The sequence below is a fragment of the Oncorhynchus mykiss genome, chromosome 17, assembly GCF_013265735.2.
Source record: "Oncorhynchus mykiss isolate Arlee chromosome 17, USDA_OmykA_1.1, whole genome shotgun sequence".
NCBI classification, from domain to species: Eukaryota; Metazoa; Chordata; class Actinopteri; order Salmoniformes; family Salmonidae; genus Oncorhynchus; species Oncorhynchus mykiss.
In genome coordinates this window covers 15,557,933-15,573,754 of record NC_048581.1, presented here as the reverse complement: position 1 = coordinate 15,573,754, position 15,822 = coordinate 15,557,933, and the positions used below count along the sequence as shown (strand labels likewise).

General features: G+C 43.5%; 1 protein-coding gene across 2 annotated transcripts in view; it reads right to left on the bottom strand.

Moving 5' to 3' along the window:
• Positions 1-15,822, bottom strand: part of LOC110495057 (slit homolog 1 protein) — a 105,999-nt gene that overhangs the window by 29,815 nt on the left and 60,362 nt on the right. The window contains exons 7-15 of one of the 2 annotated variants that reach the window (XM_036949074.1): positions 15,451-15,522; positions 12,918-13,081; positions 12,091-12,238; positions 9,204-9,275; positions 6,055-6,126; positions 5,203-5,274; positions 3,530-3,673; positions 2,489-2,652; positions 1,245-1,268 (exon numbers count right to left, since the gene is read on the bottom strand). In XM_036949074.1, the coding sequence (XP_036804969.1) occupies positions 1,245-1,268; positions 2,489-2,652; positions 3,530-3,673; positions 5,203-5,274; positions 6,055-6,126; positions 9,204-9,275; positions 12,091-12,238; positions 12,918-13,081; positions 15,451-15,522 (932 nt within the window). The remainder of the gene's footprint in view (positions 1-1,244; positions 1,269-2,488; positions 2,653-3,529; positions 3,674-5,202; positions 5,275-6,054; positions 6,127-9,203; positions 9,276-12,090; positions 12,239-12,917; positions 13,082-15,450; positions 15,523-15,822) is intronic. The other variant, XM_036949075.1, reaches the window with a different exon arrangement.

Below are 15,822 nucleotides of genomic sequence, written 5' to 3'. Positions count from 1 at the left end.
TTTTTCAACTGCCTTGTTGGTTAGGGGTTCGTAAGTAAGCATTTCACTGTAAGGTCTACCTACACCTGCTGTATTCGGCGCATGTGACTACTAAAATTTGATTTGATCACATAGAACACACTGTATTATCAAATATAACATACTGTATTTAGATATACTGTACAACACACAGAATTAGGGTTGCTAATGTCCGGTAACTTTCACAAATGTCCCAAGTTTTCCAGAAACCCAAGTGAAATGTTCCTGGAATCAGGAGGGAATAAGCACGAAACCTGGGAATTTTGGGAAAGTTCCCAGATCTTTGCAACCCTACATAGAACACAGTGTAGTATTTTCATACCCAGTTACTGTTTAGCGTCCAACATGCCTGGACACTACACAGAAGTCACAGTTCATTTGACATGTTGTATACGTCACACATGAGCAGGTCCAATGTGCAGGACAGATACAGATATACAGTATAATATAATACAGTATGTATATACAGAAGTACAGATATACAGTATAATATACTACAGTATGTATATACAGAAGTACAGATATACAGTATAATATACTACAGTATGTATATACAGAAGTACAGATACACAGTATAATATACTACAGTATGTATATACAGAAGTACAGATATACAGTATAATATACTACAGTATGTATATACAGAAGTACAGATACACAGTATAATATACTACAGTATGTATATACAGAAGTACAGATATACAGTATAATATACTACAGTATGTATGTACAGAAGTACAGATACAGATATACAGTATAATATAATACAGTATGTATATACAGAAGTACAGATATACAGTATAATATACTACAGTATGTATATACAGAAGTACAGATATACAGTATAATATACTACAGTATGTATATACAGAAGTACAGATATACAGTATAATATACTACAGTATGTATATACAGAAGTACAGATACAGATATACAGTATAATATGCTACAGTATGTATATACAGAAGTACAGATACAGATATACAGTATAATATACTACAGTATGTATATACAGAAGTACAGATACATATATACAGTATAATATACTACAGTATGTATATACAGTATAATATACTACAGTATGTATATACAGAAGTACAGATATACAGTATAATATACTGCAGTATGTATATACAGAAGTACAGATACAGATATACAGTATAATATACTACAGTATGTATATACAGAAGTACATATACGGATATGTAGAACTAACACACACGTACCTGGGATGTGGTACTGCTCCTTAGCTACCATGGAAACAGAAAAACAAATTAAGTTTAATGACAGTTTAAGGAGGATGGCATCAGGATATAGAATATTAATATATACTGTAGAATGCAGTAGCTTTGTGATTTGTCGAATGTTTGTTTTCCTACTCTAAGATAGATATATCTATATCTCTGATGAATAAGAAAGCAGCAGCTCCTGGCCCTGTAACGCAGTTATGTATGAAACAGAAAACAACATGTCATCTCCATGGTATCACGGTTTAACATGACTCTACGTAATGCCTTATAACCTGTCATAACCTGTACCAGCTCTAAAGCACACAGATCAAGGAGCCGTTACTGGTTTCACTGGAGCTGGGTTGGCAGATAACACTGGCAGATAATGCTGGCCTATAACGCTGGCAGATAATGCTGGCAGATAATGCTGGCCTATAACGCTGGCAGATAATGCTGGCCTATAACGCTGGCAGATAACGCTGGCCTATAACGCTGGCAGATAACGCTGGCCTATAACGCTGGCCTATAACGCTGGCCTATAACGCTGGCAGATAACGCTGGCCTATAACGCTGGCCTATAACGCTGGCAGATAACGCTGGCAGATAACGCTGGCAGATAACGCTGGCCTATAACGCTGGCAGATAACGCTGGCAGATAATGCCGGCCTATAACGCTGGCAGATAATGCTGGCCTATAACGCTGGCAGATAATGCTGGCCTATAACGCTGGCAGATAACGCTGGCAGATAACGCTGGCAGATAACGCTGGCAGATAACGCTGGCAGATAATGCTGGCAGATAACGCTGGCAGATAACGCTGGCAGATAACGCTGGCAGATAACGCTGGCCTATAACGCTGGCAGATAACGCTGGCCTATAACGCTGGCAGATAACGCTGGCAGATAATGCTGGCCTATAACGCTGGCAGATAACGCTGGCAGATAATGCTGGCCTATAACGCTGGCAGATGAAGGGAAAGAGTGCCGTGTGTGTGCTGGGACGGAGCCTGGCATAAGTTGGAACAAGGTGATGTAGCTAGACACACACACACACACTGCAGACACACACACACACACACACGTCAGATGACCACAGACAGAGACAGACACACACACACGTCAGATGACCACAGACAGAGACAGACACACACACACACGTCAGATGACCACAGACAGAGACAGACACACACACACACACACACACACACGTCAGATGACCACACACGTGTGACAGACACACACCAGAGCAGCGGAACTTCTTGCTCTTGATCTGCCCGATGCGTTTGTTGGCCAGTCTGCGTGGGCTGGCACAGCGGGCACCGCTGGTCTCTATGGGGTTGGACCTCAGGTAGTCTGCCAGCCATTTCAGGTTACAGTCACACACAAACGGGTTCTGGGCCAGGTGACTAGGGGGAGAGAGGGGTCAGAGGTCAGATTTTAAAAGAATATGAAGAGCCCAACCACTTCTGGTTTTGTGTCTACCTGGTAGTTAATTGATTCCAGGTCCTGGTCTCCTCAAACACTTCTGGTTTTGTTTCTACCTGGTAGTTAATTGATTCCAGGTCCTGGTCTCCCAAAACACTTCTGGTTTTGTTTCTACCTGGTAGTTAATTGATTCCAGGTCCTGGTCTCCCCAACCACTTCTGGTTTTGTTTCTACCTGGTAGTTAATTGATTCCAGGTCCTGGTCTCCTCAAACACTTCTGGTTTTGTTTCTACCTGGTAGTTAATTGATTCCAGGTCCTGGTCTCCTCAAACACTTCTGGTTTTGTTTCTACCTGGTAGTTAATTGATTCCAGGTCCTGGTCTCCTCAAACACTTCTGGTTTTGTTTCTACCTGGTAGTTAATTGATTCCAGGTCCTGGTCTCCCCAACCACTTCTGGTTTTGTTTCTACCTGGTAGTTAATTGCACTCCCCCGGTGTCCCAGGTCTGAATTAGTCCCTTATTACAAGGAGAGGATAAAAGCAGAAGTGTTTGGGCCCGCCAGAACCGTCATAGAACAGACCTGCTCTAATACTATATGGATGTGAAGACTTCATCTGTATGCATCAGTATGTAGGATTGAACATGTATGTATGCCTGTTTGGGTATTGTATTTGACAGTACACCTATGCATACCACAGTGTCTGTATTCTGTGTAAAGGTGTGTGTGCATCCCATGCGTGTGTGTGTGTGTGTGTGACTCACAGTGTCTGTATACTGTGTGGGGGTGTGAAGGTGTGTGTGCATGTGTGCGTGTGTGTGTGTGTGTGTGTGTGTGTGTGTGTGTGTGTGAGACTCACAGTGTCTGTATACTGTGAAGGGGTGAGAAGGTTCCTTTAGCCAGGGTCTGGATCTTGTTGTCGTAGAGAGACAGCAGAGCTAGATTCTCTAGGTCCTGGAAGGCTGTGGCTCGAATACAGTGGATCTTATTGGCATTCAGGAGACTGGGAGAGAGACAGAGACAGAGGGGGGAGAGAGTGAGGATGGAGAAAGAGAGGGAGAGAGAGAGAGAGCGAGAGGGAGATGGGAGGAGAAAGAGAGGGAGAGAGGGAGGGAGAGAGAGAGGGAGAGCGATAGAGAAGGAAAGATAGGGGGATGGAGGGAGGGAGATAGAGAGAGAGACGGAGGGAGGGAGGGAGGGAGGGAGGGAGGGAGGGAAGTTCTGTTCCTAAACTAAAAGCACATACTGTATATCAGGCTCTGGTCAAAATTAGTACACTACATAGGGAATGATTTAGGAAGTACACAGTATAGTGCACTACATAGGGAATGGGGAATGATTTAGGAAGTAGACAGTATAGTGCACTACATAGGGAATAGGGTATGATTTAGGATAGTGCACTACACAGGGAATAGGGTATGATCTAGGATGTAGACAGTACAGTGCACTACATAGGGAATAGGGTATGATCTAGGAAGTAGACAGTATAGTGTACTACATAGGAAATAGGGTATGATCTAGGAAGTAGACAGTACAGTGCACTACATAGGGAATAGGGTATGATCAAGGAAGGAGACAGTATAGTGCAATACATAGGGTATGATTTAGGAAGTAGACAGTACAGTGAAATACATAGGGAATAGGGTATGATCTAGGAAGTAGACAGTATAGTGTACTACACAGGGAATAGGGTATGATTTAGGAAGTAGACAGTACAGTGCACTACATAGGGAATGGGGTATGATTTAGGAAGTAGACAGTACAGTGCACTACATAGGAAATATGGTATGATTTAGGAAGTAGATAGTACAGTGAAATACATAGGGAATAGGGTATGATCTAGGAAGTAGACAGTATAGTGCACTACATAGGGAATATGGTGTGATTTAGGATAGTGCACTACACAGGGAATAGGGTATGATCTAGGATGTAGACAGTACAGTTCACTACATAGGGGATAGGGTATGATTTAGGAAGTAGACAGTTTTGTGCACTACATAGGGAATAGGGTATGATTTAAGAAGTAGACAGTACAGTTCACTACATAGGGGATAGGGTATGATCTAGGAAGTAGACAGTACAGTTCACTACATAGGGAATAGGGTATGATTTAGGAAGTAGACAGTATTGTGCACTACATAGGGAATGATTTAGGAAGTAGACAGTACAGTGCACTACATAGGGTATGATTTAGGAAGTAGACAGTACAGTGCACTACATAGGGTATGATTTAGGAAGTAGACAGTACAGTGCACTACATAGGATATGATTAAGGAAGTAGACAGTACAGTGCACCACATAGGGGATAGGGTATGATCTAGGAAGTAGACAGTATAGTGCACTACATAGGGAATAGGGTATGATTTAGGAAGTAGACAGTACAGTTCACTACATAGGGAATAGGGTATGATTTAGGAAGTAGACAGTACAGTGCACTACATAGGGAATAGGGTATGATCTAGGAAGTAGACAGTACAGTGCACTACATAGGGAATAGGGTATGATCTAGGAAGTAGACAGAATTGTACTTACAGCAGTTCTAGAGAGCCGAGACCCTCAAACAGTCCTCTGGGGAGATCTGTGATCTTATTACCATATAGAACCCTGTAGAGACCATATAGAATAGGACTCAGTACTATACCAGTAACACTATGACAATATTACCATACAGAACCCTGTAGAGACCATATAGAATAAGACTGAGTACTATACCAGTAACACCATGACAATACTAGACAACATGGAGCTCAGGATTCTGTTGCCCCATCTGGCTCATATCACTCATAAGAGGGAACTGGAACACACCCAGACTAAAAGGCACAGCACGGTCCCATTCATCCCAGACAGGGCTATCCCCTAAGGGGACACTTACCAACTACCAACCCCTCCTCCTCCCCTGGACCCCCACAGAAAACAAACACACACACTGTCTCCCAGACCTCCCATTGAGGCTGATTCAGTAGGACACATAAAATAAGGACTGTCTGTTTAACTCTATATAAACCCTATACATTATTCACAATGATATGTACACACACACTCCCTCATGATCATGTATATGCTACAGATGTGTATAACACAGACAGAGACATGTCAACACATACGTTAGTACACACAGACTGGCAGACACACAGACTGACAGATACACAGACATAAAGAGAGAAAGACAGACATACACACTGATGGCGAAACACACACACAGACACACACACTGATGGCGACACACACACACACTGATGGCGACAAACACACACACTGATGGCGACACACACACTGATGGCGACACACAGACACACACTGATGGCGACACGCACACTGATGGCGACACACAGACACACACACTGATGTTTACACACAGACACACACTGATGCAAACAGACTCACAGTGAGTTGAGGGCTCTCAGGCCTTGGAAAACATCGGGAGCAATCTCTGATATCTGATTGTTACTCAAATCTCTGGAAAGAAGGAACAACAACAGTGTTACAGTGAGAACCATGACCTTTGACCTCACACTCTCTCTGACGTCGCCACTTAATGACATCTCCTTTAGTGGGCTGCTTCCTAAATGGAACACTATTCACTATATAGTGCACTACCTTGGACCAGGCCACTATTCACTATATAGTGCACTACCTTAGACCAGGCCACTATTCACTATATAGTGCACTACCTTGGACCAGGCCACTATTCACTATATAGTGCACTACCTTGGACCAGGCCACTATTCACTATATAGTGCACTACCTTAGACCAGGCCACTATTCACCATATAGTGCACTACCTTGGACCAGGCCACTATTCACTATATAGTGCACTACCTTGGACCAGGCCACTATTCACTATATAGTGCACTACTTATGACCAGGCCAAATAGGAGTCTGGTCAAAGTAGTGCCCTATATAGAGAATAGGATGCCATTTCTCATTTGGGATGCAGCAGACACTGTAAATGCATCCTACAACCTTGGGGAGCTGATATAAACCATGCAGAAGAGAAAAACCACAAGAGGACCAGACTAAGGGGAGGTCTCCTGGGTTCTAGCCCACAGAAGAGCTCCTGTGTTGGGCCTCAGAGGTCCAAACCCTCTCCTGGATTAGATGGCACTTTTTTTTTCTTTAAAAAAATAACTTTATATATACAGGTTTTTTCTCATTGAGATAACATCTCTTTTCCAAGAGAGACCTGGTCCAATAGCAGCAGGGGGAACAGCGTTTCAGACAAAACAACTTACAGACACTAACACAACATTGAACAAAACTATAAACACATACAGTACAACAAAAACATTCCACGTAAAAAACACTAAAGTCTTGACTACAAACAGCTGTCCCAAAGACAATTACACTCTTCTATGATATATACATCGATCAAGTGTTTAAACTCCCCCAGTGTGTGTGTTAAGGTACTTTAACAGAATGATGAAATTCAAACGTGTGCACACACACACACACACACACACACACACACACACTAACCCTCCACTTCCTACCCCTCATCCTGCCTTAAACCCCCCCTCGCCCTGGCTCACAGAGAGTTCAACTAAAGGGCTCCAAAAACCAGTAGCAGATAACAGATAAGATTCTTACTGTATATAATCACTCTGTAGGGTAAGAGGGTAGGAGACGGGGTTAGGGGGGTGTGTGTAGAGGTCAAAGGTGGAAGGTCAGGAGTTGTATTTGATTTTATTAGGATATCTTTTAGTGCTCATTAGGACTAATCTAAGAGTCCTTAAACGTAAAATAAATAAATAATAGGATCACATTTTCACATACAAAAAGACGACCATAGTCAACCATAGTCCTGCACAACCTTCCAAATTATTATATTTAAATGGTTCTAAAGTATTACTTGATTTTATATATTGAAAGGCTTCTGGTTTGCACAGATATAAGTATTATATTTCTTTATTGTACTAAATAAAATGTTATTTAGCCTATTTGTCTTTTCTGTCTGGAAAACACATAGATGGGGGACAATCTATTCCTCGTATTGACTGAATGTCTGTCTCTTACCAACTGAAGAGAGTTTGGCTGTTTTAAATGGTGGACAATCTATTCCTCGTATTGACTGAATGTCTGTCTCTTATCAACTGAAGAGAGTTTGGCTGTTTTAAATGGTGGACATTGTGAAATAAACAAGCACGTTTTTTTCTTCTTCACTTATCTTGTTGCTTAATGACCAACCAAGAGCGTTGATCATGACTCCAACAGAAGAACCACATCTCCACCTTAAAACAATCCTTTCTGCTTTGTTCTGTTCAATCTGCAGCCTCCTAACTTCACATGCTGATGCATTTCCCCAGACCACAGAACAGTAGTTCACCTGACTCCCAATTAATGCTTGGGTTGTTTGACCACAGAACAGTAGTTCACCTGACTCCCAATTAATGCTTGGGTTGTTTGACCACAGAACAGTAGTTCACCTGACTCCCAATTAATGCTTGGGTTGTTTGACCACAGAACAGTAGTTCACCTGACTCCCAATTAATGCTTGGGTTGTTTGACCACAGAACAGTAGTTCACCTGACTCCCAATTAATGCTTGGGTTGTTTGACCACAGAACAGTAGTTCACCTGACTCCCAATTAATGCTTGGGTTGTTTGACCACAGAACAGTAGTTCACCTGACTCCCAATTAATGCTTGGGTTGTTTGACCACAGAACAGTAGTTCACCTGACTCCCAATTAATGCTTGGGTTGTTTGACCACAGAACAGTAGTTCACCTGACTACCAATTAATGCTTGGGTTGTTTGACCACAGAACAGTAGATCACCTGACTCCCAATTAATGCTTGGGTTGTTTGACCACAGAACAGTAGATTACCTGACTCCCAATTAATGCTTGAGTTGTTTGACCACAGAACAGTAGTTTACCTGACTCCCAATTAATGCTTGGGTTGTTTGACCACAGAACAGTAGATTACCTGACTCCCAATTAATGCTTGGGTTGTTTGACCACAGAACAGTAGTTCACCTGACTACCAATTAATGCTTGGGTTGTTTGACCACAGAACAGTAGTTTACCTGACTCCCAATTAATGCTTGGGTTGTTTGACCACAGAACAGTAGTTTACCTGACTCCCAATTAATGCTTGGGCTGTTTTCTTAAGAATCTTTCCCAGTAAATATTATATCCTTCTGATCATGCATGCAGTTTTATTTGACATTTTTACATAGATGAGCTATTTGAGACGACCACGATAAGCAGTTGTCTAGCTGCACCCCTCAGTTGGTTTCTACCACTTCCTCAATTTGTACTCCCCCATACTTAATTGCATCCCATGCTGTGTTGGCCTTTTCCTGGTGGAACAGACCAACATAACCATAGGTTTCTTGGTGTGCAAAACAAATTTGTTCTGGCAAACCCAATCCCTGATATTTCCCAGATCTACTTGTAGAACTTGCTGTACCTGTTGAACCGATTGTCTTGTTGTATACATTGCAGTATCATCTGTAAACATAGCAGCTTGAGTTTCAGATGAGGCACAAGGAAGGTCGTTGGTATATGTTAAGTAAAGGGGGTTGACTAGTTACATTCTGCGCAGCTTCTTGTAGGAGGTGAAGGCCCCAGGAGGAACTGACTTGATGCCATTCTGCTCCAGACGACTAGGAGGGAGAGAAAGAGGGAAGGAAAAGGGAGAGAGTGAGGGGAGGAAAAGGGAGAGAGTGAGGGAAGGAAAAGGGAGAGAGTGAGGGGAGGAAAAGGGAGAGAGTGAGGGAAGGAAAGGGGAGAGAGTGAGGGAAGGAAAATGGAGAGAGTGAGGGAATGAAAAGGGAGAGAGTGAGGGAAGGAAAAGGGAGAGAGTGAGGGGAGGAAAAGGGAGAGAGTGAGGGGAGGAAAAGGGAGAGAGTGAGGGGAGGAAAAGAGAGAGAGTGAGGGAAGGAAAATGGAGAGAGTGAGGGAATGAAAAGGGAGAGAGTGAGGGAAAGAAAGGGGAGAGAGTGAGGGAAGGAAAAGGGAGAGAGTGAGGGGAGGAAAAAAGAGAGAGGGCGGGAGACAGAGGGGAGGAGAAGGGAGGGGGAGAGACCCATTGGCAATGAGATTCATTCAAATTACACCCATGTAAAATATAGGAGAAACGTAGGTTAGTCTCTCTTTCTCTCTCTGTGTGTGTGTAAGTATGTGTGTGTTTTGTGTGTGTGAGAGACAGGAAATGTTGAGGGTATCAGACACAGTTTGACATATTTGTGTGACTGGAGCCGTTAGCTGACCAGGGGAATGCTCACCTGTTAAACTGCCAAACCACTCAGAGACTGCAGCATTACACTACTAACCCCTCTGTCTGTCTCTCTCCTGTCTGTCTCTCCTTCTGTCTCTCTCTTCTTCTGTCTGTCTCTCTTTGCTTCTGTCTGTCTCTCTCTGCTTCTGTCTCTCTCTGCTTCTGTCTCTCTCTCCTTCTGTCTGTCTCTCTCTCCTTCTGTCTGTCTCTCTCTCCTTCTGTCTGTCTCTCTCTCCTTCTGTCAGTCTCTCTCTCCTTCTGTCTGTCTCTCTCCTGTCTGTTTCTCTCTCCTTCTGTCTGTCTCTCTCTCCTCCTGTCTGTCTCTCTCTCCTCCTGTCTGTCTCTCTCCTTCTGTCTGTCTCTCTCTCCTCCTGTCTGCCTCTCTCTCCTTCTGTCTGTCTCGCTCCTGTCTCTCTCTCTCTCTCTCTCTCCTTCTGTCTGTCTCTCCTTCTGTCTGTTATTCTTCTGAGAAAGTGTTAGAAAGTCCCTCTCTCTCCCTAACCTCAAACACATTCTACTATTTCCTCATCCTCCTCTCACCATCTCTCTCTTTTTCTCTCCCTCCTGTCTGAGTGTGAGTGTGTGTGAGTGTGTGTGTGTGTGTGTGTGTGTGTGTGTGTGTGTGTGTGTGTGTGTGTGTGTGTGTGTGTGTGTGTGTGTGTGTGTGTGTGTATGATCCTGCATGTGCATGTGTGTGTGTCCTTCAGGTCTAAGAGGTTAAACCCAGGGAGATGTTAAGTTGAGAGATGAGCCTGTGTAAAAGTCAAGGGTTAAGTGTCCATATATGGACATGGTCGGTGTGGAGGGGCGGTGTGGTAAGCTGCTGTCAGGGAATAGAAATATCCTTTCTAGAGCAGCTCTGATGCATTAATGATACACACACACACATCAACTCTTACTGGTCAGATGGCCACATATTCATCTGATTGGAAAAACTGTAGCATATACATATATTAATACAGGATATCCAATGACACACAGACATATCTTATTGGTCAGCGGGCCACCATATCAATATGCAATGACAATCATGATGATTATACAGTATTTATATGGCCCATGAACAGTATGAATGGTCATATGTGGTGTGGTTATTCTACGTGGTGTGGTTATTCTAGGTGGTGTAGTTATTCTACATGGTGTGGTTATTCTACGTGGTGTGGTTATTCCAAGTGGTGTAGTTATTCTACGTGGTGTGGTTATTCTACGTGGTGTAGTTATTCTACATGGTGTGGTTATTCTGTATGTTGTGGTTATTCTACATGGTGTGGTTATTCTACATGGTGTGGTTATTCTACATGGTGTGGTTATTCTACATGGTGTGGTTATTCTACATGGTGTGGTTATTCTACGTGGTGTGGTTATTCTACGTGGTGTGGTTATTCTACGTGGTGTGGTTATTCTACATGGTGTGGTTATTCTACATGGTGTGGTTATTCTACGTGGTGTGGTTATTCTACGTGGTGTGGCTATTCTACGTGGTGTGGTTATTCTACGTGGTGTGGTTATTCTACATGGTGTGGTTATTCTACGTGGTGTGGTTATTCTACGTGGTGTGGTTATTCTACGTGGTGTGGTTATTCTACGTGGTGTGGTTATTCTACATGGTGTGGTTATTCTACATGGTGTGGTTATTCTACATGGTGTGGTTATTCTACATGGTGTGGTTATTCTATATGGTGTGGTTATTCTACGTGGTGTGGTTATTCTATATGGTGTGGTTATTCTACATGGTGTGGTTATTCTACATGGTGAGGTTATTCTGTATGGTGTGGTTATTCTACGTGGTGTGGTTATTCTACATGGTGTGGTTATTCTACATGGTGAGGTTATTCTACATGGTGAGGTTATTCTATATGGTGTGGTTATTCTACATGGTGGATTTATTCTACATGGTGTAGTTATTCTACATGGTACGGTTATTCTACATGGCATGGTTATTCTATGTGGTGAGGTTATTCTGTATGGTGTGGTTATTCTGTATGGTGTGGTTATTCTATATGGTGCAGTTATTGTATGTGGTGCGGTTTTTCTGTATGGTGTGGTGATGAGCATGAACTGACCATGTCGACGGTCTCAGATCTCGGTCATGGCTTCAAGGGGGTGAGCAGGTATGGCCACCTCGTATCTTATAAACCATAGTTAAAGCTTTGTGGTCTTGTTGACCGTGTGTGGTCATGCTGACCGCGTGCAGGACTCACATCTCAGTCATGGCTTCAGGCAGGTGAGCAGGTATGGCAGTGAGGCCCTTGCCTCTACAGTCTACGATGTTGTTACTACAGGAACACATGGGAGGACAGGAGCCAGACGCCAGGCTACACGGCTGGACAAACGCACTGTCACTCTGACCTGGAGAGAGAGAGTGAGAGAAAGAGAGAGAAAGACAAAGAGAGAGAGAGAGCGAGAGAGCGAGAAAGACAAAGGGAGAGAGCGAGAAAGAAAGAGAAAAAGAGAGAGTTTAGAATGAGAGAGAGTGATTATTGTGTATTATTGTATGATTATTAGTTGCTATGTAAATACCAGGTGATTTCTGGACAGTAAATAAAAGTCATACCAAGGGAAGGACATGGCATAGAAAGGCTCCACACAAAATCTAGTGCTGTATCTCAGCTGGTGAACTCTAACCTCTGTCTTACCTGAGCAGGTGACCTCTACAGGGAAACTCTACACTCAAATCTCTGACCTCTGTCTTACCTGAGCAGGTGACCTCTACAGGTAAACTCTACCCTCCAACCTCTGACCCCTGTCTTACCTGAGCAGGTGACCTCTAAAGGTAAACTCTATCCTCTGACCCCTGCCTTACCTGAGCAGGTGACCTCTACAGGTAAACTCTACACTCTAACCTCTGACCTCTGTCTTACCTGAGCAGGTGACCTCTACAGGTAAACTCTACCCTCTAACCTCTGACCCCTGTCTTACCTGAGCAGGTGACCGCTACAGGTAAACTCTATCCTCTGACCCCTGCCTTACCTGAGCAGGTGACCTCTACAGGTAAACTTTACACTCTAACCTCTAACCCCTGTCTTACCTGAGCAGGTGAACTCGTTCTTCTGCAGTTCAGCCAGGTTGAGTCCCCTGAGGGTTGGAGGGGAGCTGCACTGTGTGTACAGACCCAGGGTGGGTCTCTGTCTCAGCCAGGGAGACAGCCAGGACAGGTGACAGTCACACCTCAGACTGTTAGAGTGGAGACGACTGGAGGGAGAGGAAGAAGGAGGTTTATTGTCCAATGTACCAGGATGTCAAAGGAAATGTGTATTGTGCTTTCCCAACCCTCTGAAAAACACAGAGAGGTTGGCGTAGAGGGTAACCACTAGGAGAGAGAGAGGGAGAGGAGGGGGGATCCCTTACCCATCTCTCACTGAGACTCTCACTCCAAACCATCATCTGCACACACACACGCACTGTCTGAACCAGTTTCCCCCATACTGTTGTAGCCCTATACTCTAACCCTAACTCTCAGCTTCAACAATGGAGGGATTCTAGTTGTGTGTGTGTGTGTGTGGGTGTGGGTGTGGGTGTGTGTGTGTGTGTGTGTGTGTGTGTGTGTGATTTTCAGGGGCTTAACAGTTTGATTTCCAGGGGCGTCTGTCGTTGGACAGTTTGTTGACAGGAGCTTGGTGCCTTGAAGTCCCAGCAAATCCCCCACAACCCTTCTGTGGTGGGTGGAAGGGGACCAAGTCTCCTGAGAATGGGCCTGGGGGTTTGGGTCCCCCCCAAGAGCCTGGGCCTTTTCTGAGACAGCGCTACATCTCTGATTGACTGGTTTATGGGTACAGAGGCATTCATACAAGATGTGTGTATCTGAAGTGTGTTTCTCACTAGCGGTTGGCTCAGACACATTTCAGTAGGCATCTGCCTCTGATTCCAACGGTTGCATGTTCAAATCCACTGATAGAACGTTGTTCTTGATATTTTAGTTTTGAGCCCATCTCAAACCTGAAACATTCAGAGTTAATGCCCTTAAAGCTGCAATATGTCACTCTTTGGGTGCCCCGACCAAATTCACATAGACATTGTTATTGAAACAAGTCCAAGGAGCAGTAGATCTGTTCTATGTGCACTACTTCTATGCTTCCCGTGCCTAAATGACATGCTTGCGTCATTTACTTTTGGTTTAGCTTCAAACAGCTGAAAATACAATATACTTGCTTATTTAAAATCACATACATTAGGCAAACGATTAGAATTTTAGCAACCAGGAAATGGCGGCGCGATTTCTGCATATTGCATCTTTAAGAATTTGGAATTAATGCCTGAACACAACCCTTACCTTAAATATTCAGAGTTAATACCTGAACTTAAGCTTAAACACTTTGAAATGTGACGTTTGGGAAACATGGATGAAGGTTTAATTCTGACATGAGACTGTGAGAGCTGGTTGGCTATGTGTGGCCTGTCAGACTCAGACTCTTCCACACTGATCTTAGGTCAGTTTTGTGTTTTCACCCTAATGGATAAGTTTCGGAAAGGGTGACCAAAGTCCGTATTCTTATAGCATCTCAGAGTAGGAGTACTGGTCTACAATCAGTTTTCCCTTTAAGATCATAATGAATTAGATGGACAAGGGGGACCTGATCCTAGATCTGCACCTGTAGGGGTATCTTCATCCTGATCTGTTTATACAATAACTGTGTCACTGAGTAGCAGTGATGGGGAAAAAACATAGTTGCATATCACAATATTATTCTTGACATTATATACAGTAAATATACTTTGACTCCAAGTATGGATTTGTAAAAAACAGGTAGTGTTAACTAGTGATAGTCGGCTGTAGCTGCGCCAAAACTAATCGAAACAAAATGTTCTCCTGCTCTCTGGTCTCTCTGCAGCAGACGCATAGCGAGCGATATGTTCCCAGATAGCACAGTCTGCCCAACGTGGGCTCGATGTCTCCCGGGTACATTGGGAAGATGCCGTTTACACAGTGTTCGCTCATTGCCAAGACGTCTTACAGATGTACAGTTCTACATTCTACAGTTCTGCATTCTACAGTTCTACATTCTACAGTTCTACATTCTACAGTTCTACATCGTTTACGCGTCGGTCAGACATCAACATTCTATTCTGATGTCTCTCTGACATCTTCCCAATGGGAAAACATTCCCCAAACAACACATTCCCCACGCAATTTGATATGTCGGCCACCTAAGTGTCATGAGTTCCCTGGCAGTGCATGTTATCTGGGTTTGAACATCAAATCACAATCAAATTGCAGAATCGAATAACAATTCATCTAGAATCGTGAGAATCGCAATACATCTAGAATCACAATGCATCTAGAATCATGAGAATCACAATACATCTAGAATCACAATGCATCTAGAATCATGAGAATCACAATACATCTAGAATCACAATGCATCTAGAATCATGAGAATCACAATACATCTAGAATCACAATACATCTAGAATCACAATACATCTAGAATCACAATACATCTAGAATCATGAGAATCACAATACATCTAGAATGGTGAGAATCGTAATACATATTGAATCGGCACCAAAGTGTCATGAGTTCCCTGACAGTCCTACTGAGTAGTGAGCAGAGAGGGACTCACAAGGTGCGTAATTTGGGCATGTGGTTGAAGCTGGAGACTGGAATGCTGCTTATGTTGTTGTTGTTCAATGTGCTGCCGAGAGAGAGAGAGAGAGAGAGAGAGAGAGAGAGAGAGAGAGAGGGGGGGGAAAGAGGGATGAAAGAGGGAATGAGAGAGAGAGGGGGAGAGAGGAGAGAGGGAGAGAAAAAGAGAAAGGGAGAGAAAGAGGGAGAGAGAAAGAGAGAGAGGGAAAGAGAGAAAGAGAGAGAGAGAGAGAGAGAGAGGGAAAGACAGAGGTAAAGGAAAAGAAAGAAAGAGAGAGAGAGGGATAGAGAGAGAGAGAGAGAGAGGGAAAGACAGAGGCAAAGGAAAAGAAAGAAAGAGAGAGAGCAA